General features: G+C 35.7%; 1 protein-coding gene across 1 annotated transcript; it reads right to left on the bottom strand.

Annotated features, from left to right (window-relative positions):
- Nucleotides 1–709: 709 nt before the first annotated feature.
- Nucleotides 710–21634, bottom strand: LOC143252074 (uncharacterized). Its single transcript, XM_076503683.1, has 2 exons — nt 21429–21634; nt 710–1793 (listed from the first exon to the last, which is right to left on the bottom strand). Exon 2 carries the CDS (start codon nt 1775–1777, stop codon nt 1442–1444), a length of 336 nt encoding a protein of 111 aa, XP_076359798.1. The 5' UTR covers nt 1778–1793; nt 21429–21634; the 3' UTR covers nt 710–1441.
- Nucleotides 21635–27985: the final 6351 nt, after the last annotated feature.

Genomic DNA, 27985 nt, shown 5'->3' on the forward strand with positions numbered 1-27985 from the left:
TTCTGCTCTATCACATTGTTTCGTTTATTGTGTAGCTTTGTACTTTACTTTAAATAAACAAAAATACAACGCAGAACGTCAGGGTTAGTTCGATACCTACGACACACATAGCATATGTAGACCAGTGGGTGTGTTTGCGCTTGAAATAAAAAACAGTTATGCTTCTATGTAATCTCTTAGAATTTTCTACTTTTGCACAGCGTAGCTTCAATCGTAAGTTCCTCTCATAGCACGATATTTTCTACTTTATTGTGTGTTTTGTTTATATACTTATATCTTCATTTAATCATAAGTTTCTAGTTTTGTACCGTGTGATTTTGATATACCTTCATCTCAGTACTCATTGTTATTAATGTTTTAAGTTTTAACTCGCACTGTTTTTGTATCTCATTATTTCATCGCTACATGAGAGATATTGTGTTATTATAACCTCACCAATTCCCAATGTTACACATATTCTTAATATTATGTTTAGAGAGTTGAGCTTTTGAAAAATTGAAAATAAAAGTTTTCTGTCCTACACGTTCGCAAATTATTCGGAAGATTTTTGGTGTGATTATTTATTGTGAGATTTTCTCCGATTTTGAACAATTGATTAAATTTTTACAAGCTTTTGTGTGAGTGCGTGATCCTTAAATCATTGTGTAAGTTTTGAATCCCTTATGACGTAACAAATCAAAGAATAAATCAAGCTTTCTCAGTCTTGTGAATGTGGTATGATATTTATTTTATCTTTAATACCAAATTGAACTAATTACAACCCGTTAACCCATTAACACCGAGATAATAGTTAATATAAAATTAAAAACATATATACCTTACTAACAATATAATTAACTATTTCTGAGTTTAAACAAAGCCAACATTATGGCTGCAAGTGTTAACTTTGGAAGTTCAATTTTATTATTTTTACATGTTCTGCCGTTTATAAACATATATCTAAACAGTTACATTAACGATTATTAAACAAACTCCATTTTTATCTAATAACATCTTGTTACACACTTTTGCTTTGTCTTTTAATTCAGAAATGAATCAATACAGATACAGGTGAGTTTTGCATAGGTCAAAACTTGAGAACTTTGCTTTACAAGGGTTTGATACCAGAAGTTGATTGCGACAATATGTTACAATAAGCGTATAATATTAGAATTTTTCTCAAATAGCAGACAAAAACTAAAATATTTGTCTACAAGCAGATTCTGTTTCTACACATCTGATTTACTAACGAAGTAACATCAAAGTACCATTAACAATTTTTGTAACATAGTTTTAATACGTTACTCACCCAGTTTAAACTGGACAGTTTTCGAATTTCATGAAATAATTATGACTTCAATTAAAAAAAAATTAACAAAAGGATTTAATCTTGAAATTATATCAAATATTTGTCGTCTTAAAAGCAAAAAGGTGCAATTCCCGCTTTTTTACTTTGCACGCGCTATGATTCAGGTTTAGAGAAAGGAGTTTTAAACTTTTGCTGACTGAAACTCGATTGGCGTTCTCCGTCTCCTAATTTTTGCTTCTGTGGTGAGAAAGTTAAAAGTCTGTCTTCTTCACTCCACTGCTTTGGTCGAACAGGAGAATGTGGAGATGAAATTCCTGAACCTGGCCAATCGTGCTCTTTCTCCAGTGTTCCAATACACGAAGAATCTCTGTTGGGAAACGGTTGAGGCTTGCGTGCCCTCTGTAGGCGTTGACGCTCTACCTGGCTAGGTGTGAGATGCATTCCATGGTAAGATGTTAGTGCTTTAAAGAATGAACAAATACAACCCATCCTGGTCTTGAAGGTTCTGGAGAATAAGTTACATATAAATATAAGTAAATATGTGATCAAATGAAATACAAAGAAGTTTTGTTGTTTTTTTATTAAACCTCGTAAGAACCACAAAATTTAATTCAACAAACAGGGTGTTAGTGTTAGCATTGTTTGATGCAACGTGCATAAGAAACACAATGTAGTACCTATCCTTGAAAATCAGTTGCATTCAGTATTTAAAAAACCTAGTTTACAGGAAAACCTATTAGCTATGACATAATCTTGAAGACGTCTTTCACCTTTTTCTATTTTATTTCTGAATTAAAAATATAAATGAATATTAAATTCGAAGTTAGATAAAAGACAAACATAATCAAATATTTCAATATTTCACCGACCGCAAAAGTTAGCAAATCTAACCGAAATACAGTATTCTAATGATTACTTGTTTTAATAAAGGAGTCGATATTTTACACAGGGTGTTAAAATTTGCAGAAGAGTGTGATTTTTTAACTAAAAGGTACGACTTAGGTATTACTGTTAAAGACAACCTAGTTAATCATGGCTTAATGCAGCTACATTGAACTGGTTAAATTGTTACGTGAAACGTAAGTTGCAAATTAAAAACAAAATAAAAGCCTTTAGTGACCCAGATGCAAGTTAGACCCAACAACATTTGTATCATTATGACTTTTATCCCAGGTAAGATAAGAAGAATTTATGTTTGTTTGTTTTTTTAAATTGTCCAAAAATACGATTTGCGATTTATGTAGCGAATAGAAGGAATTGGTTGAAACTGGATGCATGTTTTCAAACAATGACCTTATACAGAAAAGAAATACATACGTGTGCATGTGTGAAATAATGTTAAGTTTCATTAATAATTATTCATTTTATAACGTGCAGAGTTCTTCCTGTGGATATCGGAGTTGGTCAACGAGGTTAAATCTGTGTGATACTATAAGATATGTCACCTCACGCTCTGGGTGCATTATAATAGTGACAGTCAATCCACTGGTGTAGCAGGTTAGTGCTGGTAAGTGACATTTAGTATAAATACAAAGTACGAATAAATTTTATTTTAAATTCAGGATTTGATTCCTGCGGTTAACATAATGAAGATAGCCCATTGCACGTCTTTGTTCAATGAAAGATAGACTAAAACAAATTTTCACTTGAAGAAATTTGTTCGCATAAATGTTATACAAATTTCAAATAAGGTCTCTTTTTCAAAATGAGAGATATATGAATATCCAATCGAGATAATGAACTAATTTTCATACAATAACACGATTTTTAAAAATTTGAATGCGAGATACATATGCTTTTAAAACTGTTTCAACACTAAGTCTCGATATTTACGTGTTTTTTTTTCGTTCTTTTAGATATTTAACGACAAATTCTTTTTGAAAAAAAGGAAATATAGCATATGTCGCTATAGTTCTATAAGATCAAATATAAATACGTGTATCTGTATCTATATATACATATATATCGATTTTGATAGAACATCTACCATTCTCATAAATAACTAATCGTAAGAAAAGCAAAAGCATTCGAGAGAAATAACTTTTCAAATTCTCTCTCATAAAATATAAACATATATTTTTAGTTAAATTTTCAAAGAAATAAAAGCGTGAGATATAATAGAAGTATATACCAGGTTACCCAATATATGCTCTCCAATGGCACAGCGGTATGTCTGCAGACTTACAATGTTAGAAACCGAGTTCAGATTGCCCATGGTGGGCAGAACACAGTTAGCTAGGTGTGTAGTTTTGTGCTAATTACAAATAAAACCAACATGTACACAGAACTGTATTATCCAATTTACACTACATTGTTTAATACATACATATATACTGTTTACTTTATAAAATAAAATAAAAAAATAGAATTTTAAAATGTTTGTATTTAAAAATTAGACTTTTGCTGGAAACACATTTCCTGCAGATAACGCGAGAGTTACGTCATCCAGCTTCATAAAATGTGGCATTAAATTAATTTTTCTTGAAAGAAATAAACTCAATAATTGTGAATTATTAAAACAACCTCCAGTGTTGGAAAATATTGTAGATTTAATTATTGAATTAATTAAAATGTAAACGATTTATAAAAGTAATTATGTTTTGGAAGACACTGAATTTCTTCCTAATTAACTTAATACTCTACACTAAACTAAATAATACGTCCACTCAAGATAGTGATTTCAAATAGCATAACAGTTTTATTTATTATATGTGTCTCTTTAACACACCACAGACTTTGTGTTTCTATGTTCCATAAACATAAATATCTAATTCACTTATGACCGCTAGAAGAAACATATTTTCACATCCAAATAACTGGCTTCCAGATAAATGTAAAAGGTTTAACTGACAGTGAAATTAAACAGTAATATGGTTTTTACTTTATCGCACGGATGTTCTTCTTACTATATTTTTATATTAATTAATAACTCAAATTTCTCATTTTTCAACAGAAGCAAATTTTAGTGAAATAAAAACTTTGAAGCTATTTAAAACCTTACACTATAGTTTAAACTACTGAATGTGAAAAACCTTTAACAGCAGTTTTCTTATATCTTGTATCGATATCATCAGCAGGCTTAAGTAGAAATATCCGATTCTACAGGTTTGCATGTGACAACAAACTTAAAAATCATATTCGTTATAAAAGGCCTGGCATGGCCTAGCGCGTATGGCGTGCGACTCGTAATCCGAGGGTCGCGGATTCGCGCCCGCGTCGCGCCAAACATGCTCGCCCTCCCAGCCGTGGGGCGTTATAATGTTACGGTCAATCCCACTATTCGTTGGTAAAAGAGTAGCCCAAGAGTTGGCGGTGGGTAGTGATGACTAGCTGCTTTCCCTCTAGTCTCACACTGCTAAATTAGGGACGGCTAGCACAGATAGCCCTCGAGTAGCTTTGTGCGAAATTCCAAAACTCGTTATAAAAAAAATCACGATAGCGATTCATAATATGGTTCTTCCAAGAATTTCATAAACATTTTTATATAAGGTAGGGCAAAAACCATTTTAAAAAGCAGACTTTTTCTTAAAACATCACACAAGTTCTTCTATCTAAATATATAAGGTCGCTAAAATATTGATAATAGCAAAAAATGTTCACTTTCCGATTGTTAATTAAACAAAATTCATCCAATTGATTTCATATTATTATTGTTTCACAAACCTACAGAAAAAAAGACTATAAATATTTTATTCAAACATGAGTCAACCTACTAAAAAACTCCTGTGCTACTCGAGGCTATCTGTGCTAGCCGTCCCTACTTTAGCAGTGTAAGACTAGAGGGAAGGCAGCTAGTCATCACCACCCACTGCCAACTCTTAGGACACTCTTTTTACCAACGAATAGTGGGATTGACCGTAACATTATAAAGCTCCCATGGCTGAAAAAGCGACAATGTTCGGTGTAACAAGGATTCGAACCGGTGACCCTCAGATTACGAATCGAGTACCTTAACCACCTGGCCATGCCGGTCCCCTGTGCAGGAGAGCAAGAGAGATTTTATCAGATTTTCATCGCTATTGGCCAAATAATAAATAAAGACTGTGCACTAATTAAAAAGATTCCAGAGTATAAAGTGTAATGTGGGATATAAAATAAATCCCATGTTTTGGAGGTGAATGGAGAAGTAGGACTTGCATTGCGATGGGGATACACCATCTATCAGTCTTAACCTCCATTTGCCAGTCTCACATAAAGAAATAAAATTAAAGGTGTAGAAATAGTTATTAGGAGATCGAAATGTGGTTGTTCAAGCCCACAACGTCCCACGTCTATATCACCCTTCACTGCCTGCAGACAGTTCTTGTGAGATGACTGTTCTCCCAAGTAAAGAAGAAAAAATAATTGAAGAATAAGGTACTATCATTTGGGGGTAAGTGAGTTAAAACCTTACCACTTTAAGTTAGCATTCCAGCCCCTATTATGGTAGAAAGACACTAATTGGTAGCCCAGAATACGAATAGTACTAGTACTAAGAGTCCCATCCAGTTATCCAAATAAACTAGTATAGCACCCAACCACCATCCATTTATTAAATCTATTGAGACTATTATGCTGTAAACAAGATTTTATATGCGGCAAGGTGTACATCCACATAAAGTAGTTCCAAGCTGTAAAATGACCTCATTCATAACTGAACATAATTATTGGAAATTTTTAGTAAAATTTCTCTAATTTTTAGTTCTTTATATTTATTTAATACATTCTTATATTTGTTATAGAATAGTTCAATAATTTTATTTAAAGTTTCTTTATTAAATCCTTTAACTATTAATTTTTGTATCAGTATTTCAACATTAGTGACATTTGTAATTTATTACAAACTGTACAATATCTAAATAATTTTATATTCCACATTATAGCTTATATCCCTCCTCCGTCATACCAAACATGCTCGCTCTTTCAGCCGTGGGGGCGTTATAATGTGGCGATCAATCCCACTATTCGTTGGTAAAAGAGTAGCCCAAGATTTGGCGCTGCAAAATTAGGGACGGCTAGCGCAGATAGTCCTCGTGTAGCTTTGGGCGAAATTCAAAACAAACCAAAAGCAAACTTGTATCCTGGAATATTTTTAATTAGTGCAGCGTTTTTGTTTATTATTTTTTAATTTATTTTTGTTTCGGCTTGTTTTTAGGTTATAACAAACTAACATATATATAATATTGCTTTCGTTATGGTATGCAAAGGCCATTAAATACAAAGTATAACATAAACTGTTTGCCACATAGACGTTTTTATAACTTGGCCTAGAACGATAAACTTCGGTATTCAGCCATATGTTTAAAACACCTAAAATCTTAAGCGAAAAGAAGTGACGTATAAATAGTCTAATCTAACGTTATGACGAAACACTTTCAAAGTAGCTAATATAGATAGACACAGTTAGATGATATGTTACAGTATAAAACAAAGTTATTTCATGTAATAATATCCTCTTGTCTTTCACAAAAATTGAATAAACGAACAGAGACGATGGATGCTACACGTAACTAAACCGTCATTCAAAAAACGACACGTTGTACCAGTATACTTTACATTATTACTTTTAGTTTAAAGCTTACGCTAGAGTATCACATAGTCTTGCAGTTTGTTTTTAGCGTTGCTAGTAAACATTGTATCCTTTCAACTTTAGATTTTTGTTTGCAGCTTCTTAGGTTTTCTCTGGTTGTTTTTTTAACCAATCATAAAACATGTTGTAGTTTTCTTTATTTTTATATTTCCTATAACTAATATTGGTCATACGTTAATATAGTTGTATAATTAGTATCTTAACTATATTAAAGTATTAGAACAATGGTGAAACAATAACAATAATATTTACGTTGTTTGCCGCAAGTTACGGCAGATTCGAAAAATAGAAAATTACACGTAGTTTTATCATTTGAATTTTATAATTTGACGAAGTCTTAAAGGCGGAAAGTTGATTAAAAGAGTAAGCTATTTTATAAATACCTGAAATATAATTATCGCTTTTACAAAACGTTTTATCAAAATGTAACAATATGTTGTCGAAAAATTGTAAACTTTTACACTGAGTCATGTGATGTGGTACTGTGGGTCTCAAGTTGTTAACTTTCATGCTATACCATACTGTAAGGTACTGTGATCAGACGTTGTTAGTATTCTCCATACGTCTAGAATATGGTCATGCCAAGTATGCTATAAATGATCCATAGTGCAAACCTGCTTAGAAAAGCTTTGAACTTGGGTCTTCATATGTATCGTAACACAATAAAATATATATTTTATATATATATAAGTACATGCTGCTATCAATTAAAATGGAAATATGCTCTTTAATATTAATTATAACCCTATTGAAATTCTGAGCATCACGGGCTTAACTTCTGATGTTGGAATATGTTTATACGATATTAAAATTTATCAAACAGGGAGAAAAAATGAAATAAAACATTTAGGAGTAAATTTCTGTGAGTCTAAAACATTAGAGGTAGAAGAATATCACTCCATTCGCTCTCCTGTAGCTAGAAGAGGGTTTAAAGTGTTAAAAATGAGTTTATATCTTCGTATTGTGTCAGCTTTAGGCTTAACAAAGATACTTTTTGTTCACTTTGTAATTGAAGCATCAATTTGTGCTTATGGTACAAGTTTATATAACCAAATTCTGAGTGTATACAACAGCAATTTCATACAGTAAAATGAGATATGCCATAATAATTTCTGTCAAATTGTTTTGCAAAGACATATTATGCTATTAGTTGTGTAACTTAGTCTTTACGATGTTGGAACATAAACGTATATCATTTTGCAATGTAAAATTCCAATACAGAGTACGAACGGTATTTTTTATAAATAATATGATAATAATTTTGAACTTGTTTGTTTCATATCTTCGCTTAACGTTACACGAGTGTTATATGAGAGCAGATAATTTAGTTCTTGATGACGAGAAACCAACTTGAAATAAAAATATATCTAAAACGGCTGGTATGGGTATTAACACTTTTATAGATAAGGACAGAACAACGTTTCGATCTTTCTAGGTTATCTTCAGGTTAATAAAAAACAAAATAAAAACTGTTAACCTTAAGATAACCTAAGAAGGTTGAAACGTTGTTCTTTGCTTATCAGTAAAAGTGTTAATACCCATACCAGCCGTTCTAAGATACAGATAATTTAGTTGTTTTCATGGCACAAAGCTCCACTGAAGGCTATATGCGCTCTATAGACGGCGGAGAATCGAACTCCCGATAATAGCTTAAGAACTCCGTAAGCTTACAAGCAAGCCACTGTGGAAAAGTTTAACACAAATTAAAGAAAAGTCTGTAATTTTATTTGGATGTAATACGTTTGCTACAGACTTTGGCAAATTGAAGACAAGTTAAGAAGAAATATATTTAGCTATAACATGTTTGGTTTGGTAAACTGATGATGAATTCAAAAGGATTTACTACTTGACATTGATTCCTGTAGGTGTTGAGAGGTTCTTCCAGGAAAGGGTATGCTTGTACAGTAGGATCTAAACATTCATTCATGTGTTTTGGTACAGTGCTCTCGAAATCCCCATCTGAACCTAGAGAATGTCAAGGTTACGTTTGGTTCTTTGTTTAAACGTACATATAAACCCTGCTACAAAACATTTCAGTCTGCAACTGATGTTCCCTTTACTGGTGAAACCACGGTCGTAATAAATGATATATTTGCGAAACTTATAATTGTCTTGTTTTTCCTCAGTTCTGTTCTAATTCAAATTACATTAAGACCTTGATTGATTTTTATCATCTTTATCATTCTTATAGGAGATGTTTTCTAGACCTACAAATACTATAATTTTTCTTAGACAGATTGTGTGACGTATTGACGTTCATGAGGACGCAATGCTGTTGGATGACTAGCACACACCCATTCTGACTGTTAAACATAACACATCTCTGGAGGTTGTTGCCATCTGTGTTTCAATTGGATGTGCCATCAGAACTTGTTCCTCTTACCTGTTGCCAGGAGGAGACTCCGATCAAGTGGACTTTTATGATATTGTTAAGCGGTTACTTTCTCCCTTCTTCATTTTGTGATATTTTAATGGACACAGTCCGCTCTGAAGTGGTGCCAAATTGATGGTAATGGTCAATCTGTTCAACGTATACTTTTGAATCACAAGTTTTTTTCTTTTTTAATACGGTATTGTACACTTGTCTTCATGCCCCAAGTCAAACTTTTGTTGCAATTTATCTATTCCCTTGTTCCTCTCACTTCCTTATTTTTCACCAAGGGTAAGCACTAATTCCTGAAATCGTGGTCAATACCATCTGACTTATATACCATGGAAAAAGTTTGGGCAGGTCGACTGGCTCTTTTTCACTACTCTTTCAGAGCTATACTCTGCTGTTGGTAACCTTCCTTCGATCAGTGACTGTACAGAAACAATAATAGATTATTTTGTCTCGACAGCTGTCTGTATGATTTTTAAAACCTCCACATGTACGCCACAGTAGTCTTACCCATGGTGAACTTCTGACAGGTAATTGGAATGGAAAACTCACTAACGGGCCTAGGATGTCTGCGGAAGATATCCCACTCTTCCCAATCATTTGGCTCTTGAGAACGTTCTTCCATATGTCCAGCACGTCAAAAATTAAAATCGTAATGGACATTGGATGACATTTATTTTCATCATCTCTTCCACCAGTAGTTCAAAGATTGTTTTGAACAAGATTTGAAATGTTACTGAAGAATATGCTTCCCATTCTCTTTATATTTTACTATTAATTGACCAAGGAATTGCTACCAACGCCATTCCAACACATCCATCTTTTTTCCTGCCATTTTGGACATCAAATCATGAGTAAGTGATCACCACCTTATTTTTAACCAATTTTCTTATGACCACAATCGAACATTTAAGCTGGTAGAACTTAAGACAGATCTACATCAATGTGGTAGCACATCAGTTAGGTCTGATTATATTCAGTGTGAGATTCTGTGTCATCTCACAGTGATTTCTCTTGCTCTTTTTCAGGTTGTTTTAAAACATAATTTGGAGAAAGGAGATTTTCCATTCGTGTGGTTGAGTGCTTTCTATAAATATAAAAAATTATTCCAAAATTTCTTCTAATTATAGACCAATTGCTTTGGTTAGCTGTATCTATAAGATGTTGGAGAGGATTATTAATGCTCGTCTTGTTTTGTTACTGGCGTCGAGCATCTCTTCTCACCCACCTAGTTTGGGTTCTGCAGGCATCACGGACTACCTTATTCGACTTAAAATGCCAATCAGAGAAACCTTTCTCAATAGGGGCATCTTGTTTCTACTTTTTGATGTTCAAAAAGCATTAGACTCTACATAAAAGTTTGGCATCTTGCAGAGCACCCTTTTTTATGAGTTACTTGGTCATCTACTTACTTTTATTCATAACGTTTTAACTGACAAATCATTTTGGGTCTATGGAGGATCAACATTATTTCTGTCCTTTATACATGCTTCATCCTTCATTTTTATTTATGCCTTTTAAAGGATTTTATGAGGTCAAAGGTAAAGCAAACCCAAAATGTAAATTTTAAGTTTCTGTATGATCGCATTTATAGCAATCAAGATGAAAACTGGTACAATTCTAAATTTTCAAGTACCCAACACAATGACTTATGAGAAGTTAAATTTGCTTATTTTAAGCCTTTTTAGTGGGTCAGAACTAAAAAAAACGTGTATGTGTGTTTTATTATAGCAAAGCCACATCAAACTATTTGCTACTCCCAACTAAGGGAATCGAACTTCTGATTTTAGCGTTGTAAATCCGTAGACTTACCGCTGTACCAGCGTGGTACAGAAGTGAAAAACATACTTTGAGATTTTGAGTAAATTACATGGTTGCCTTTTGACCGATTTACATGGGATTTGGTATGAAAATACTTTAATACAAGTCTTGTACAATGACAATAAAATTTGTTGTCTTTTCAATTTTTATTCATTATGAGAGGCCAAGATGCCATAAAATATATAATTGTGGGATTTGTTGAGAACTATTCCATTGTATATTGGGCAATTTACATGGAATTTGGTACAAAGATTAAATTTTTACTGGTCACATTCAGATACATAAAAATTTGGGATGCACCCATTTCTGGTCATTTTAGTGGTCAAAAGTTCAAATAAAACCATACTTTGATAGGATGGCTGGTGCTCGATCAGTCTCATCTGGTAAAGCGAATAATTAGAGGCCTTGGGGCCGAAACGACAATAGAACAATGTAGGTAAGGGAAGTCGGCAAAATGGATCCGTAATCTCGGGACAAGGATTGGCTCTGAGGGCTGGGTCTGGTCGGGCTGAAGTCCGAGGTTTTCACTATCAGCTTTGACACCGAGCTAGTCAGACATGTTTTTCTCCCACCGCTATACCAGCATGACGTTCTCATTACCTGGTCCTGCTGTGCCAATCTCGCCAACGGTCCCGCCGGTAATCGTCGACGGCCTGCCACCCAAACTGTCGCCTATTCATATTGCCACGTTTATCGTGCAGGCTAAGCCTGGCGCCTCCTTAAACCCTTCCAGAACGCGAATTCTTTGCCAAGGGAGAATTCTCCTCCAGCCGTCAACGCTTGCTGACCTATCATATTTTCGCAAACCATGGAATTCCCAATTTAATATTAAATGTTCACCTACCAAGAGCCCTACTAACCTTTTCGCTGTTTTCCTGAGAGGAGTTCACCACTCCATTCAACCAAGTGAAGTCAAACACGCCATTGAGAGCCAAACAAAGTCCGTGATATACACCGTGCACCAGATATTCTCGAAATCCACCAAACATTCTGCCGATACCATTCTGCGTAATGTTTGCTATTATCACATTTTCCATTTTAGTGCTGAACCTCCCCACCGTCGCTCAAATAATCCTAGGTTACTCAAGCAACCAGAATCTGTTTCGCCACCCAACGTGTCATCTATTCTGCTCATCCATCCCCCACAGCCTATTGTCAACAACAAGGAACACAACAAGCCACAGTATCTCAACAAACTAACTCAGACGTTATCTATTTCTCTTCGCTCGAAAACGCTTTCCCAGATGCAAACTACACAAGTTACCTGTTCGGACAAATCAACCATGACAGACAAACCGTCTACCATCTCTTAATCTAATCAAACTAAACTGCCCAGAAGAAATAAATTTTCCCAGACATTTCAGGAATACCCGGAAAACTTACCGATACAAGTTCAGACACAACATCCACCGAAACCAAGATTATCACAAGCCTGTGCAATTGACCAAGACTTCGATTCAGTATGTGAATCATTACGACAGACCCCTATGGCAAAAATGTTTTGGTCGAGACTTGCCGAAATGGAAAGACAAGCGAACCAAAGATGCTCGCTGGCACTTAGATATTTATCTTCTAAGCTCCAACAAGCACAGCCTCTCTCCAATGAAGATTAGCCATGTCTAGCCCCTCCATAATTATTTGATGTAAATTCCCCAGCTATCCAGGGCACGGTCAGTGTAGATTATTTGGCGCCCTGATCATGAAAGTGGGTTTTCACGGGGTTCTCCCGTTTACCCCACAGCAAAATTTTGAGTATTTCTTTACCTAGGCCCTGAAAAGGTGATCCGTTACCCTGTGCCTTCATTTAATGCAGGATCTAAGTTTATACGTTTCCCTACCCTGCCCTCTTTGTCTACCCCTGCTCGTTATAAGTTAATACGTTTCCCTACCCTACCCTCTTTGTCTACCCCTGCTCGTTATTAGTTAATACGTTTCCCTACCCTACCCTCTTTGTCTACCCCTGCTCGTTATAAGTTAATACGTTTCCCTACCCTACCCTCTTTGTCTGCCCCTGCTCGTTATAGGTTAATGCGTTTCCTACTCTACCCTCTTTGTCTACCCCTGCTCGTTATAAGTTAATGCGTTTCCTACTCTACCCTCTTTGTCTACCCTGCTCGTTATATGGTTAATGCGTTTCCTACCCTACCCTCTTTGTCTGCCCTGCTCATTATGGGTTAATGCGTTTCCTACCCTACCCTCTTTGTCTGCCCTGCTCGTTATAAGTTAATACGTTTCCCTACCCTACCCTCTTTGTCTACCCCTGCTCGTTATAAGTTAATACGTTTTCCTACCCTACCCTCTTTGTCTTCCCCTGCTCGTTATAAGTTAATACGTTTCCCTACCCTACTCTCTTTGTCTTTCCCTGCTCGTTACATTAGTCTTGTTACTTTTTTCCTCACTTCAAGTTAGCTCATTCCTTCTTTACTCCTCCGACTCTCTGGCCTTCATTGAAACTACCCCTGAATGACCCCAAATCGTCCAGCAGAAATCTATTGAGTCACTAAGATACCAAGTATTTATCCTTCAATTCCTGATGACTTTAACCTTTTTTCATGCGCGGGGCTGAAGAGAAACAGAAATTTTTGAGCGCCCTGGTTTGCCTTTGGTGTCTCCCCAAAGGTCTTTAAAACCAAAACACCTACCAAGTTTTAAATTAAATAAAGGTTTTGGTCAATTCCTTAACCTTGTTTCTACCACTTTACAAATAATTTGGAATAAAGGTACTCTTTTTACAGGTTCCAATCAATAATATACACAAATCTGGAATTTTCCTGTATTTTTCTCGAATTTTCTGGTGTCAAAATTGGCCACGTTGAGATTGCACTGCGAAGACATGTTAGCTTTTTTTTAATGCATTGTGAAACACGTTAAAATATTGTATTTAGTAATTTTAAGTTTAATGGAGATGTGATAAGTTAATAATAAATTCAAGATAATTCTATCTAACTATAACAAACTTGGTAGAGTGTGTTTGTGTGTGTTTTCTTACAGCAAAGCCACATCGGGCTATTTGCTGAGTCCACAAAGGTGAATCGAACCCCTTATTTTAGCGTTGAAAATCCGGAGACATACCGCTGAACTAGCGGGGGGCAAACTTGGTAGAGATTCAATAAGTTGTTTGTTTGTTTTGAATTTCGCGCAAAGCTACACAAGGGCTATCTGCGCTAGCCGTCCCTAATTTAGCGGTGTAAGACAATAGGGGAGGCAGCTGGTCATCACCACCCACCGCCAACTCTTGGACTACTCTTTTACCAACGAATATTGGGACTGACCGTCACGTTATAATTCCCCAACGGCTAGAAGGGCGTATATTTTTGGTGTGACAAGGATTCGAATTCGCGACCATGAGATTACGAGTCGAACGCCTTAACCCACCAGGCTGTGCCTGGCCGTTGCATGTTTGGTTTGTAATTAAGCACAAAGTTATGCAATGGGATGTATCTGTGCTCTGCGCACCACAGGTATTAAAACCCAGTTTCTAGCGTTGTAAGTCTGAGTGGTTTGATAACTTGACGATTCTGTCTATCTATAATAGTTTTCGTCGAGATGTTTGCCTCAATACAAGTTACAGATTTTATCGCTCAATCAATCGATAACTTGACAGTAATTTTGATTTTAAATCTTTCAGGCCCCTTCATTTCACTTCAGCTTTTACAGTAGAGTAAAATAAAAACATTGTTTTAAAGCAGGTGCGACATTTCAGTCACTGGTGCAATTATTCTCAAGTGCACAAATTTTAATTGTAAAAAAAAGTTTAAGTACTTAAATAAACATTCAACAATACCAAAACTCAAAATAACAAACTCAGTAATAAACTAGAGATTTGGTATGTTTGGGATTATTTCAAGAGGATTTCATCGTACTGTGATACCTTTGACAGAAACATATGATATATATTACGCAAGTGAACGATGAGTTAAAGAGCATTCTATATCGGTGTAATATATAACACCGGAAACATCTGAGAGGGTTGGGAATATATGGCCATACCTTACGGTACAGATAATATGCCTTTACAGTAACAGGTGGATGTGCCAATGTAAATGTCAAAATAAGAACATTGGTAGGCAGCATAATTCCTTCTTCACTAGTGGAGATGCGTCATACCACAGAAACTCCTTGGTTGAGGTACCAGCGAGGATCTCTGACTTAGAAATGTTCTTCAAATCCCTCTCAAAAATAACTCCTCGTAAGTAATTCAAATTAGCATGGATAGTAACCTCAATGAGTATATCCCTAATGGCCTTAGAATTCAGGAGGAGTTTGATATGTTTTGGTGTATATGTTTTCACGAATATGTCGTCAGAACTTAACCTCCTGACAGACTTTGGAGAGCCAATAACTCCCTCTAATCTGTTTTGAATAAAAAGAGGGGAGACATTTGCCCTAAAGGTTTGTCAGACAAATAAAATAGTTCAAGAAATTAAAGTACAGGTGCGAAATGGATTGGAGACTGCTTTTCAGAGGCTTCTAAACGTAGTCGCTTACCAATTAGCTCTTTTTTTATTTTTTAAATTTTGATTTGAGGGATCCATATTACAATGAGAAAGATTCAGTTCCCACAAGGGGACACAGTACAATGCCAAACAAAAACACTGTAGCTAAGCCAAGATTTTGTGAGCACTATACTCAAACACTATCATCAGACAGAATGTTCATAACGCCCATTAAGAACGCCCAACACTGGTAATCAGTAGTTTCTAGCCCAACAGAACCAGCAATTTGACCCTGAGGGGTCACTCGTCAAAGTGGTGTATTGTAGGTGGACCCCTCAATCACCATGATTTTCTCCTACCCTTCATGGTTCGCCACGCACGACAAACATATGCGTGGTTGCTTAGATCCCGGGGGAGGTAAACTGAAAAGATAGAACCTTCCCTGGGAGGTTCTTTCACCACGTACAAGAATCCACCTCGAGGGGTATTAGTATGAGATAAATGTGTTAATAAACAATATTTCAATAAAAGATGTTTTGAAGAATGTAGAAGTTTCCTTTAAATATGTAATAGATCGTTAAGTTAATTCTGTTTAAGCAAAGAAGTGGATCGAGAATATAACAGTTATAAATACTGTCACAATTTTCTATAGCAGGAGATAATAGCCATGCAACCATTCAGTCCACTGCTGTTAAAACTGTATATATCACCATAAAACAGTCATATATGGAAGTATCCCACTGCTATGGAATCATATATATAAGGAAAAAATAATTTATGAAACGATTCAACCTAATGTTCTCAAAATTATCTACCTCAGAACAAAATAATTTTGCAAAGAGTCAGCGCACTTTTGCAAAGGTTATCTATGTCAAAAGGAAAGAGGCGGCCCAGCAAGGCCCTGTGGTTAAGGTGCTCGATTCGTAATCAGAGGGTCGCGAATTTGGATCCTTGTCACACCAAAGATGTTCGCCCTTCCAGCCGTGGGGGCGTTATAATGTTACGGTCAATCTCACTATTCATTGGTAAAAGAGTAGCCCAAGAGTTGGCTATGGATAGTGATGACTAGTTGCCTTCCTTCTAGTCTTATACTCCTAAATTAGGGACGGCTAGTGCAGATAGCACTCGTGTAACTTTGCGCGAAATTCAAACAAACAAACGTGAAAACGGCCTGCAACGATTCGCTCCTGGAAAATATAACCATTAAACGACTCAATCAAGTGTTGGAAAAATTCTCTGTAGATTAACGAAATGAATTGTAAAACCGGAGTACAATTTAAGAACAAAAACACAACAACTGAAAATGGAAAGCAAGAACTAAAATGTGTTCTACACAAGAAACAAACAATCAAACACAATCAGATCTAAGAAGATATTAACACTTTGGAGCATGAAACCAAAACAACAGGCCTTGTTGGATGCGAAAATATTAGTGTTTCAGTCGAAACGACAGAGCTTGAAGACTTGTCATTTTGCATTTCTAAGCATAAAGAATTACACTCTTTTGAAAATAATTGTATTATATTAAAAACCATCATTTTTAAAAACGCACTGAAAGCATTGGTAACTTAAATATATGTGATAAATTCCCAGGTTTAGAGACTCCAATGAATCTGTAACAGTTTTTCCCTAATTTTTAACTACCAGCAGCACTCACTACCCTAAGAGTTTTGTCAGGATTTTGAACCAAATTAATAAATTCCATAATAAAAAAAAATTTAAGGCGCATCGTCTAAAGCTCGTGCTTTCTTCTGTGCAACTAATTAATTAAAAAGGAAAGAGCAGTAACACGCCTGTTTATGTATTCGGTTGCCAAGCAACTGAAACATAATCTCCGCAAGAGCTTTGTCATTGATTTTACACTTTATATATAATATGGTTAATGTTGATTGAGTGTTAGGCTTAGTTAAGCATACAGTTACTAAGTGATACAGTAAGAGACGCTCCTCCAAGACCTAACTAGCCACCACAATAGTGGTGGACTCCACAATTTTCAAAATAATTTAAGTATTATAAGAAAAATTAAATAATCTGATTTGAGCATTCAGAAACAACAAGAGTTTCGTTTGGTACTCTTACAATTATTTTGTAGTTTAAATGACCAATGTGTTTCGTTAAGTTCTGTTTGGTGAATAAATTATTTTGAGTGGCATAGTTTTTAAAAACAGCATAAAATGTGAAAGTTTGCAAAGAGTACAAGACTGACTGTTAAATTGTGTATTGATTTACCCAAAATGATTCTTGATGGAAACATAACTGTTGTGAAACTTAGAGTTACGCTGAAAATAATTAAACCAATGAGAATCTAATTACGAAGTTGAAACTTTGCATAGATTTTAAGTAGTGTTTTCAATGAGATATACAGAGATGCTTTATTACCATAAATTCCGCCTCGATAAAACTTTTTCGTAGTAACTACCTAAATATGTTTTTCTAGTTTTACATAAAAATATCTACAGACAACTTTGCAATTCGTACGAAATGAAAATATTTACTCATTTCTATCACAATAAAATTTATTTGTAATAAAGCACAATGCTACACAATGGGCTATCTGTGCTCTACCTCCAGAGGTATCGAAACCCGGATTCTAGAGTTTAAGTTCCAGATATTCCACGGTGTTACTGGGGGGTTACAGAAAAAAAAAAAGATAGAAGGAAAATTTCACGTTTAATGACTTTTGACCAAATCAAATTTTGCCGGCATGGCCAAACGTGTTAAGACGTGCGACTCGTAACCTGAAGGTAGCGGGTTCGCATCCCCTTCGCGCCAAGCATGCTCGCCTTTTCAGCCGTGGGGGCGTTATAATATGGCGGTCAATCCCACTATTCGTTGGTAAAAGAGTAGCCCAAGAGTTGGCGGTGGGTGGTGATGACTAACTGCCTTCCCTCTAGTCTTTCACTGCTAAATTAGGAACGGCTAGCACAGATGGCCCTCGAGTAGCTTTGTGCGAAATTCAAACAAACAAATTTTGCCATTTTAATATTTGCTGGCTTAGCAGGCGTTGAGTTAATGAAAATATGAATACAAACCGCCCCCCGCTAGTACAGCGGTATGTTTCCGGATTTACAACCCTAAAATCAGGGGTTCGATTCCCCTCGGTGGGCTGAGCAGATAGCCCTATGTGGCTTTGCTATAAGAAAAACACACAAAACACACGAACACAAACCATTTTTATTTACGAACATAAACATATAATCGTAATTTCGAAACTTTTTTTTTTTTTTTTATTAAACAATCTTCAACTAGACTATTACGTTTGCCATTTCAAATAAAACATGTAATACAGAAAAAAATAACCGAAAAACTGGCAAGCTGTTGTGATGGTGAAACTTTATTTCACTTGATAACGGGAAACTCACTTTAAAAAATTAAACTTTTGAAACGGCTTGACTGGCAATGAAAAGCTTTATTATAAATGTACGACGTTTCGGGAAGATTTCGTCATACTCAGGTGCATTTATAATAAAGCTTTTCATTACCAGTCAAGCCGTCTCAAAAGTTTCACTTCACTTGCTCCGGCCTACCAAACAACACAGTGAGTACCAACTGCTGGTCGGGAGTGAACCTGTGATGACGAACTGGGATGCAGTCCACGTGACAGGAGTCACCATTTTCATCAGCTTTTGCTACTTAAAACTGAAGTTCGAAAGCATTGACCCTGTGTGACTTGTAAAGACATGACTTAACTTACCATATACAGATGCGCTTGGGTATACCTCAGGGGTTTTAGTATAAGAAAATAACAGTTTTCAATCTAAATGAAACAGCTTTATTTCTATTCTTAACGGTTATGAAGTAAACCAATTTACCAAAGTTTTCAATACCAAATGATTAATCTACTTAAGAAAAGTAAGTGAACCTCCACATCATATCACAAACATTAGTATATAATGAACAAAAGATATGAACCTCCTTTACAGATATAAGTATTTTGTTCCAGGGTTTTCAGTATTCGTATACAACAAATATGCCCCCCTCAGTGGCACAGCGGCATGTTTGCGGACTCACATCCCTAAAAACTGGGTTTCGATACTCGTAGTGGGCAGAACACAGATAGCCCATTGCGTAGCTATATGCTTAATTTCAAATGCAACCAATCAACCTACAACAAATACAAATTTATTAACCTCTTGTCTCAGTTTCATTGTTTTCAGTAACGTATGCAACACATATTAACTTACTGAAATGAAGACGTGTCTGTTACTGAGGATTTTGACCATGTATATAGTACGAACAAAAACTTATTAATTTCCTTAAACATATGGGAGGGTTTAAGTTTCATTATTTTTACTATTAACAGAACAAATACAAACAACTATTGCACTCCCTTCTAAAGATTTGGACATATGTGAATTTTATAGATTTGCAAGAATGAATACAAACATTTTTACCTCAATAAGAACACGGATATATCTGTGTTCATTCATAAAAAGAAAAAAACAAACTCCGACCCTTTCTAAAGATTTCCAAGTGTCTACTTTCTTGTTGTTGGACATCCATAAAACCTAAATAAACTTCGTTAGTGCACTTAACACCTCATTGTTTTTTTTGTCAAGAAGTTTTAACTTTCCTCTAAAGGAAACGCTAATATTTTAACGTTTCTTGTGAAGTAATTGTACCCGTATTTCGTATTTATCAGTATTCATAAGTATTTATAGGACAAACACGTGCTTCTTGATCATCTTAAAGATCTGAGTGCATTTTAATATTCTGAAATTTCCGTCTAAATAAAACCAACACCAAAGTTTAAAATTTAGACATGTCCTTTTAATATTCCAGGATTTAGTGTAAAAATAACCACTTTTAAGTACCTTTAGGCCCGGCATGGCCAGGTGGGTTAAGGCGTTCGACTCGTAATCTGAGGGTCACGGGTTCGAGTCCCCGCCGCACCAAACATGTTCACCCTTTCAGCCGTGGGGGCGTTATAATGTGTCCCTCAATCCCACTTTACGTTGGTAAAGGAGTAGAACATGAGTTGACGGTGGGTGGTGATGACTAGCTGCCCTCCCTCTGGTCTTACACTGCTAAATTAGGGATGGCTGGCGCAGATAGCCCTCGTGTAGCTTTGCGCGAAATTCCAAAACAAACAAACAAAGTATCTTTAACAATTAAGCTTATTTTTATGTTCAAGGGTATTCAAACTAAATAAACTAATAGCAATTTCTTAAGTATCTTTAAGATTTAAAATTATTTTTGTATTTCAAAGTTTTTAGTTATGATAACATTACACCAACTTTTTAACTTCGAGCGTAAACTTTATTTAATGGTACTTTACGTCTTCAGAATAAAATGCTCATTTTTACATTTTTAAGAGTAGGGGAATGTCTGTTAGAAGATCTTTATCATTCATGAAACCAACATAAAGGCTTCAACCTCTTACAGGTTTAGATGTATATTCGTTCTATTCTTGTTACCATTCATAATAATAACGACGGATATGAAAAAGATTTACAGGAAACCTAGAACCAATACAATTTTATAAGCCTTCTTAAAGACTTAGGAGCGTCTATACTGTAGGATTTCTGAACTTTCACAGTATGAAACCAGCTTCTCATTAAGAATTCACCCGTGAGAGGAACTCATAATGAAAGGTAACGCAGTATCTAAATATTATCAAAAGCATTTGATGCCAAATACTACGTCAGTTTCCAGGAAACATTGAGAACAACGGCCTGGCTGAGAGTAACATACACTGCCTCACGCTACTCTGGACATTTGATGTACCATATGGGAGACAGTTGTTGAATTGTTATAAACCGAAAGTTCGAATTATTAACACATTTAACATCAGATCTTGTGGTTGTGTTTAAGAATTTAAAATTAAAATTAGATTTTGAACTATATTCATGGTTTCCTCTTCTCGTCTCGAAACAGAGATCTAACTTAAAATCTGAAAGTTAAACGAACCCTAAGTGGATAATTTGTACTTACCCAATTTGATATCTGTATTCAAAAGCGTCTCTGCTTTCTACATAGTATCACGCTTTGCCCAAATAGGACTACAAGTGATGTTTTCCTGTAGACATCTGATCGTTGGTTACCTTGACAGCAACCCAGGGTCTGCACGAATGTCGCTCGATCCTCGCAGTATGCACGAGAACTCCCATACCAAGACCCACTACAGGCGAAAAGGGAGGCTTGCTGATTACCGGTAAATATCGATTACTCAGCCGTAGCAATACAGTCTGCAACGCCAATTTCACAGGTTTCTCGAATACTGTTTAGCTCTACGAAACTTTTCGCGTAACATACCAGCTTGTACCGTTGCCGTGAAAACGTAGCGCCGATTATTTATATGAGTTAATTTTTCTGCGTATCAAGAAACTTTGCAATCCTTATCTCAGATAGAAACCTGAGATCGAATAAACGTCATTCTTATAAACGAATTTAACCTACTACCACATTTCCTCAAAGCGTTTATGTGAGTTAATTGAAAATTACAAACTATATCGCTTCTATCATCAAGACTTCAGTTTGTTTAGTTTTTTCTGTTTAGAAAATGTTTCAAATGCTTATTTATTCCAAACATTGTATTCGATGCACACAATTAGTAAAATAAATGATATACGAAATTATTTGTAACATCGACTGAAGTCATAAAATCAACTGAATATGATTGGATACACTTTTCTCTAATTATAACTTATGCACAATATATCAAATGATATTGTCGTAATTGTATCCTAATCGGTTTCGACGAAACGTACATCCTCATTTCTTAATTATTTACGTAACTTTTTGTTACAAATAACATTTTTCCCATAGTGACCGAGAACTGGTAGATATATAGACATAAGAACTGACAACATAAATGTGTTTTGGACGTTTCAATAAAAAAAGTCTTTATTTGTCTTACTTTAATTGTTGTAGCGCAAACCTCTTCAATGGGTTATTTGTGCTATTTCAAATATTGATATTGAAATCCGGTTTTTAGCGTTATGGGTCATTGGAGTTGTGGACTGTAACACACAAACTAAATATTGTCGAATTGCATGTTCTGTAAATGTTGATGTTGTTTCTCAATCCAAAGAATATTTAGAATTAGAACATTATGAGTCTAATAGAAGTGGTGCCATTATTTTAAAATTTAACAAGAGATATTACAAACTCTATAGGGAAACAAAGTGCAAAATCTTTTATCAGAATGCGTATATTTTCATAAACTTAGTAAGTAATGTTGACACTGTCAAGACAAAATCCACCTTACACCAAAGAACAACAGTCGAGTGGATTGTGACCCATTACTAAAACATACCTACCAAAACAGGTCGGCCCGGCATGGCCAAGCGTGTTTGGGCGTTCGACTCGTAATCGTAGGGTCGCCTGGTTCGAATCCCCGTCGCACCAAACATGCTCATCCTTTCAGCCGTGAGGGCGTTATATTGTGACGGTCAATTCCACTATTCGTTGGAGAAAAAGTAGCCCAAGAGTTGGTGGTGGGTGGTGATGACCAGCTGCCTTCTCTCTAGTCTTACACTGCTAAATTATGGATGGCTAGTGCAGATAGCCCTTGAGTAGCTTTGCGCGAAATTAAAAACAAACAAACCAAATCATGCATACATCAAACGTCTCAATATGAACTATGATAATTTGTGTTACTGGCTTTTCCTAGTTCTTCTCTAAACAGCATATTTAATTAGCGCGCTTCCTAAGTATTCACAACTCATCCGATCATTTAGGTTTATGTATTCCCAGAAGATAACGTTTTGAAGTATTTTTTGTAATTATATTTTCCAGTCATACTTTAAAAAAAACTTAAAATCCAAATTTACGTAATAGCTTTTCGAGTAAATTACACTTCTACACTCTGTAAGGTCTAAGGTTTTGTTTTATGTCTCCTTCCAAATCTGTCTCGGCATGGCCAGGTGGGTTAAGGCACTCGACTCGTAATCTGAGGATCGCGGCTTCGCATCCCAGTCGCGCCAAACATGCTCGCCCTTTCAGCCGTGGGGGCATTATAAGTGTGACGGTCAATCCCACTATTCGTTGGTAAAAGAGTAGCCCAAAAATCGGCGGTGGGTGGTAATAACCAGATGCATTCCTTCTAGTCTTACACTGCTAAATTAGGGACAGCTAGTGCAGATAGTCCTCGTGTAGCTTTGCGCGAAATTAAAACAAACAAACAAACAAACCTTCCCAATCTAGCAAATCATTACAGTAAACAAAACCTACTTATATTAAAATACGGAGAAATTCCAACATGGTAAGCCGTGGCTTTGCGGAATCTCTCTTTATGTAATCCGTAACATATTGATCCAATGTAGTTTAATCACATGAGGTAATTCAAAATTTCGCCTACATATACTATAGCACATTACATGAAATTCTGCCGGCTGAGCACCGGAACTTATTTTCCAACTCAGTACTAATACCGGAAGTTATTTGAGCTGGTCCGTCGTTTTTTATTTTTACACGTAGGTGTTTATCTTTTCTTTTTAAAACAGGTCTACTTTGCCCAGCTAACTATATCTGCTTTTCGTCGTTCCTACAGAGTGCGCCCCCCGCTAGTACAGCGGTATGTCTCCGGATTTACAACGCTAAAATCAGGGGTTCGATTCCCCTCGGTGGGCTGAGCAGATAGCCCTTTGTGGCTTTGTTATAAGAAAAAACACCTACAGAGTGCCAACAGAGTGATAGTGCAGAGGTTCTCAACTGAGACGAAACAATACGGTTAAAAAAATGAGTTTCATTGGAAATACGGGAGATCTCAGTTGTCTATACATTTTTATATATTTAATAAGATGCCTGAGCTAGTGTTAAAAGTTATATTTTAGATTAGCATCCGTTTCTTGTCCTGATCAAGTAAAAGTGCGCGTGGTATTGAAAATATTACAAAAAGATGGAATGTGATATCTATTATTTTGAGTCAGACTAAAGAGGGCGCTACTAAAAACTGTTTGAAGAGTCCGTCACGGCTAATTTTATCATCTTTCAAGAATAGCTCTGTGAAAGTGAATGTGCCTCCCACTAGTATAGCGGCAAGTCTCGGGTTTACAGCTCTAAAATCAGGGGTTCGATTCTCCTCGGTAGGCACAGCAGATAGCTAGATGTGGCTTTGCTATAAGAAAAGGATACACACTGAAAGTCAATGTGGCTGGCATTATAAATATTTAAACCTTTTGTTTACCTCATGTAATTCACTAAATGTTTAACTACCGCCTTGTAAGACGAATATATATTCAACACCCTTTCAAGGAATATTACTAATATGTAATTATAAGTTAACAAACAATATTCAATCACATCAAAGTCTAACATAGTTAACTAGCTAAAGTAAACCTCCGTTTGACTAGTGAAATAAAAACTCATTTGTAACAAAGGAAAGAAAACTGTGCTTTTATGTTTTTCGCTCAACATAATAAACACTGCAAACGCAATACAAACACGCAAAGGTACCAATACCGAAAAAAAGACATTTTTTTCCATTCTATCAATAAAAAATAGATCGAGGAGTTAACCCCCCACATGACTTTTTTCACGTCATTCTGTATCACTGCGTGAAGTTTGGTGTTAATTTCTCAAGAAATGTAGAAATCTATATGGAACAGACAGACACACACATTTTGGTGACGTTATTTATATGGATTTGTAAATAGAATAGTTTAAATACCAATTCTATTTGTCTAAAAATCGAAATTATTTTAATATATTAAAATATTTTTTACAAAGCAACTTATTTCAAAATATTAAACAACTACTCTCTTAATAACAGTAATTGTTGAAAAACTAACAAAGATAAAGGTTAACCTGCTTGGAATTCAGGATAATAATTACAATTTAATTATTGGCTGTTACAGTGACTGGCCAGGTGGGTTAGGGAGTTCAATTCATGATCTGAGGGTCGCGGGTTCAAATCCCCTTTGCACTAGACATGCTTGCCCTTTCAGACGTGGGGGCGTTAGATGTGACGGTCAATCCCAGTATTCTTTGGTAAAAGAGTAGCCCAAGAGTTGGCGGTGGGTGGTGATGACTAGCTGCCTCCCCTCTAGTCTTACACTGCTAAATTAGGGACGGCTAGCGCAAATAGCCCTCGTGTAGCTTTGCGCGAAATAAAAAAACAACAACAAAAGTTACAGTGACATAGTTAACAAGGATAGAGATTAATCTGCTTGGGATTCAGGATAATAGTTAGGCTGAAGTGACTCACGAATAGCAAATCATAATAAATTAACTCCGTCATCCCAGTCCTTCTCATTATCGAGACAGTAAATCTGAAACATATTTTTCAAAGTAGAATGTAATATCTCAAGAGCACCTTACGATTCGCGGTGGTACGCACTAGATTTGATCTGTTCAGCACAGAAATGGTAAACAAATTGTTGAAACAATCCAGACATAAAATTTGATCCCTGAATTTTTTTTGGCAAGCAAAAAAAAAAAAAAGGAAAGAAATTAATTAAAACCTTAGAAAAAATTTTGTTGAAATGTTTCTTAAGAAGATAGCTTCAGGAGATCGAGTAGATGCACACATGACAGCCAACAAATACTGGTTCCCTGATCGAGTATTTGGTAAAAGCTCAACATAATCAATAATCACATGACTGAAGTTTTTTTCGAAAGCTGGGATAGGTTTCAAAGGAGCAACGAGAATTTTGTGGTTAGATTTTTCAACCAAATGACAAGTATGACACATTTAACAAAACTGGGATACATTTTTCCTAATTTTTAGCCAAAATAAATGTTTATTATTTTGTCACACGTCTTGTTGACTCCTAACTGTCCTCTCATTTGAAGTTCATGGGCCACGTTCAATATGTCAGAATGATACACTTTGGGAACAACTATTTGGTAAACTACAGCCCAGTCCTCTCAAGCTGGTACATTTGGTGATCTCCATTTTGTCATGAGCACACCATATTTTGTAAAAGTAGCTATTTAAAACTTTCTCCAGTTCATCTTTTAGTAGTGTATATTTAAATGTATCCTTTTATTTATCAGCAATCGGTCTACTTCTAGCAAACGAGAGTCTACCAGATGAGCCAGATCCATCACGTCCATCATTGCCACTCGTCAAAGACTTGTTAGTTGGACAATCATTCACAAGATCCATGTCGGACCCAAAATATGTATGTGACAAATCTATAATGTTGTTCTCTGAAAATTTGTCTGTAATTTATTTTTGGCTTAGTTTCTTATCCTGAGCTCGAGTCAAAGCACAAAAGGCAAACACATTTGGATTCTCCTCAATAGCAACAATACCCTGAAATGAAACATTGATCTATTCGCTAACCATTTTGGAATCAGTAACAACTTTTCCCACATCCCAATCATTTTCCTACAATAATGAACGCTCTTAATTGGCAAAGTAACTGCTACTCCACCCACAACTGGTCTTGGAGCTAGATCTGATCTCAAATAAATGTTAGGAAGAGGAACATTAACAAAGCCAGTCTCAATACTCTGAGCAATAATAGACTCATTAGTGGCAGAACTCGAACATAAAAGAAGTATACCTTGTAAAAACAATGATTGAGTCGCTCCAGTATCAGGTAGATTACGAATGGATATAAGATTAGCAGTGTCATTTGTTAAAGACACAGAACCAACAGGCACATCCAACAATATATTTCATATGTATAAAAAACTATACTGAAACAAACGTAGGTATTAAAATAAATGTATAACGATAAATCTCTTACAATAGTTATTAGAAATAATGATTTATATAAACAAATGTTACAAACTGAATCTTTTATCGACGTTTACAGTGAGCGAGTTAGTTCTAATTTATATGCACAAGTTTTACAAATTTACAAGCAATATTAAGCATTCTATCTGGTCTGGAATTGAATATTTTATCGACGGTCGAAGTTCACTACGAGTGAATTAATTTTATGTTGTACACAGATGCAGTTCTCTTGACTGGAATGCTATCTAGCGCTATTCTCGTTTGGTCAAATGCAATTTATAAGCTTACTTATCACAGAAGAAGACAGATGTGTGATGTCATCGTAGAAATACTGACGTCTGGAGTTAATTCTCTGAAGTTGAACGGTTCGTGATGTTTGAAATCTGTAAACATTTATTGTGAAATATCTATGGTTTTCAATTAATAAGCATTTATCATAATTACAGCTTCCGAGACTTATAGTAAACTGATTGTTGCATACTAACAATATTAAACTGTCTGTTAGCCCAACGATTTATACATATTTTTAGAAGGCGTTCTCGACAGTGCACTTGGCAACAATACTGTTAGTCACTAGTATTACACGGACCAGCACGGCCAGGTGGGTAAAGGCTTCGACTCGTAATCTGAGGGTCACGGGTTCGAATCCCCTTCGCATGAAACTTTCTCGCTATTTCAGCCGTGAGGGCGTTATAATGTGACGATCAATCCCACTATTCGTTGGTAAAAGAGTAGCCCAAGCGTTGGCGGTGGGTAATGATGACTAGCTGCCTTCCCTCTAGTCTTATACTGCTAAATTAGGGACGGTTGGCGCAGACAGCCCTAGAGTAGCTTTGGGCGAAATTTCAAAAAACAACAA

The sequence above is a fragment of the Tachypleus tridentatus genome, chromosome 6, assembly GCF_004210375.1.
Source record: "Tachypleus tridentatus isolate NWPU-2018 chromosome 6, ASM421037v1, whole genome shotgun sequence".
Classification (NCBI taxonomy): domain Eukaryota; kingdom Metazoa; phylum Arthropoda; class Merostomata; order Xiphosura; family Limulidae; genus Tachypleus; species Tachypleus tridentatus.

Bases quoted from the DNA above. Each gene is read 5' to 3' on its own strand.
- LOC143252074 (XM_076503683.1), bottom strand. From the start codon at position 1,777: ATGGGTTGTATTTGTTCATTCTTTAAAGCACTAACATCTTACCATGGA.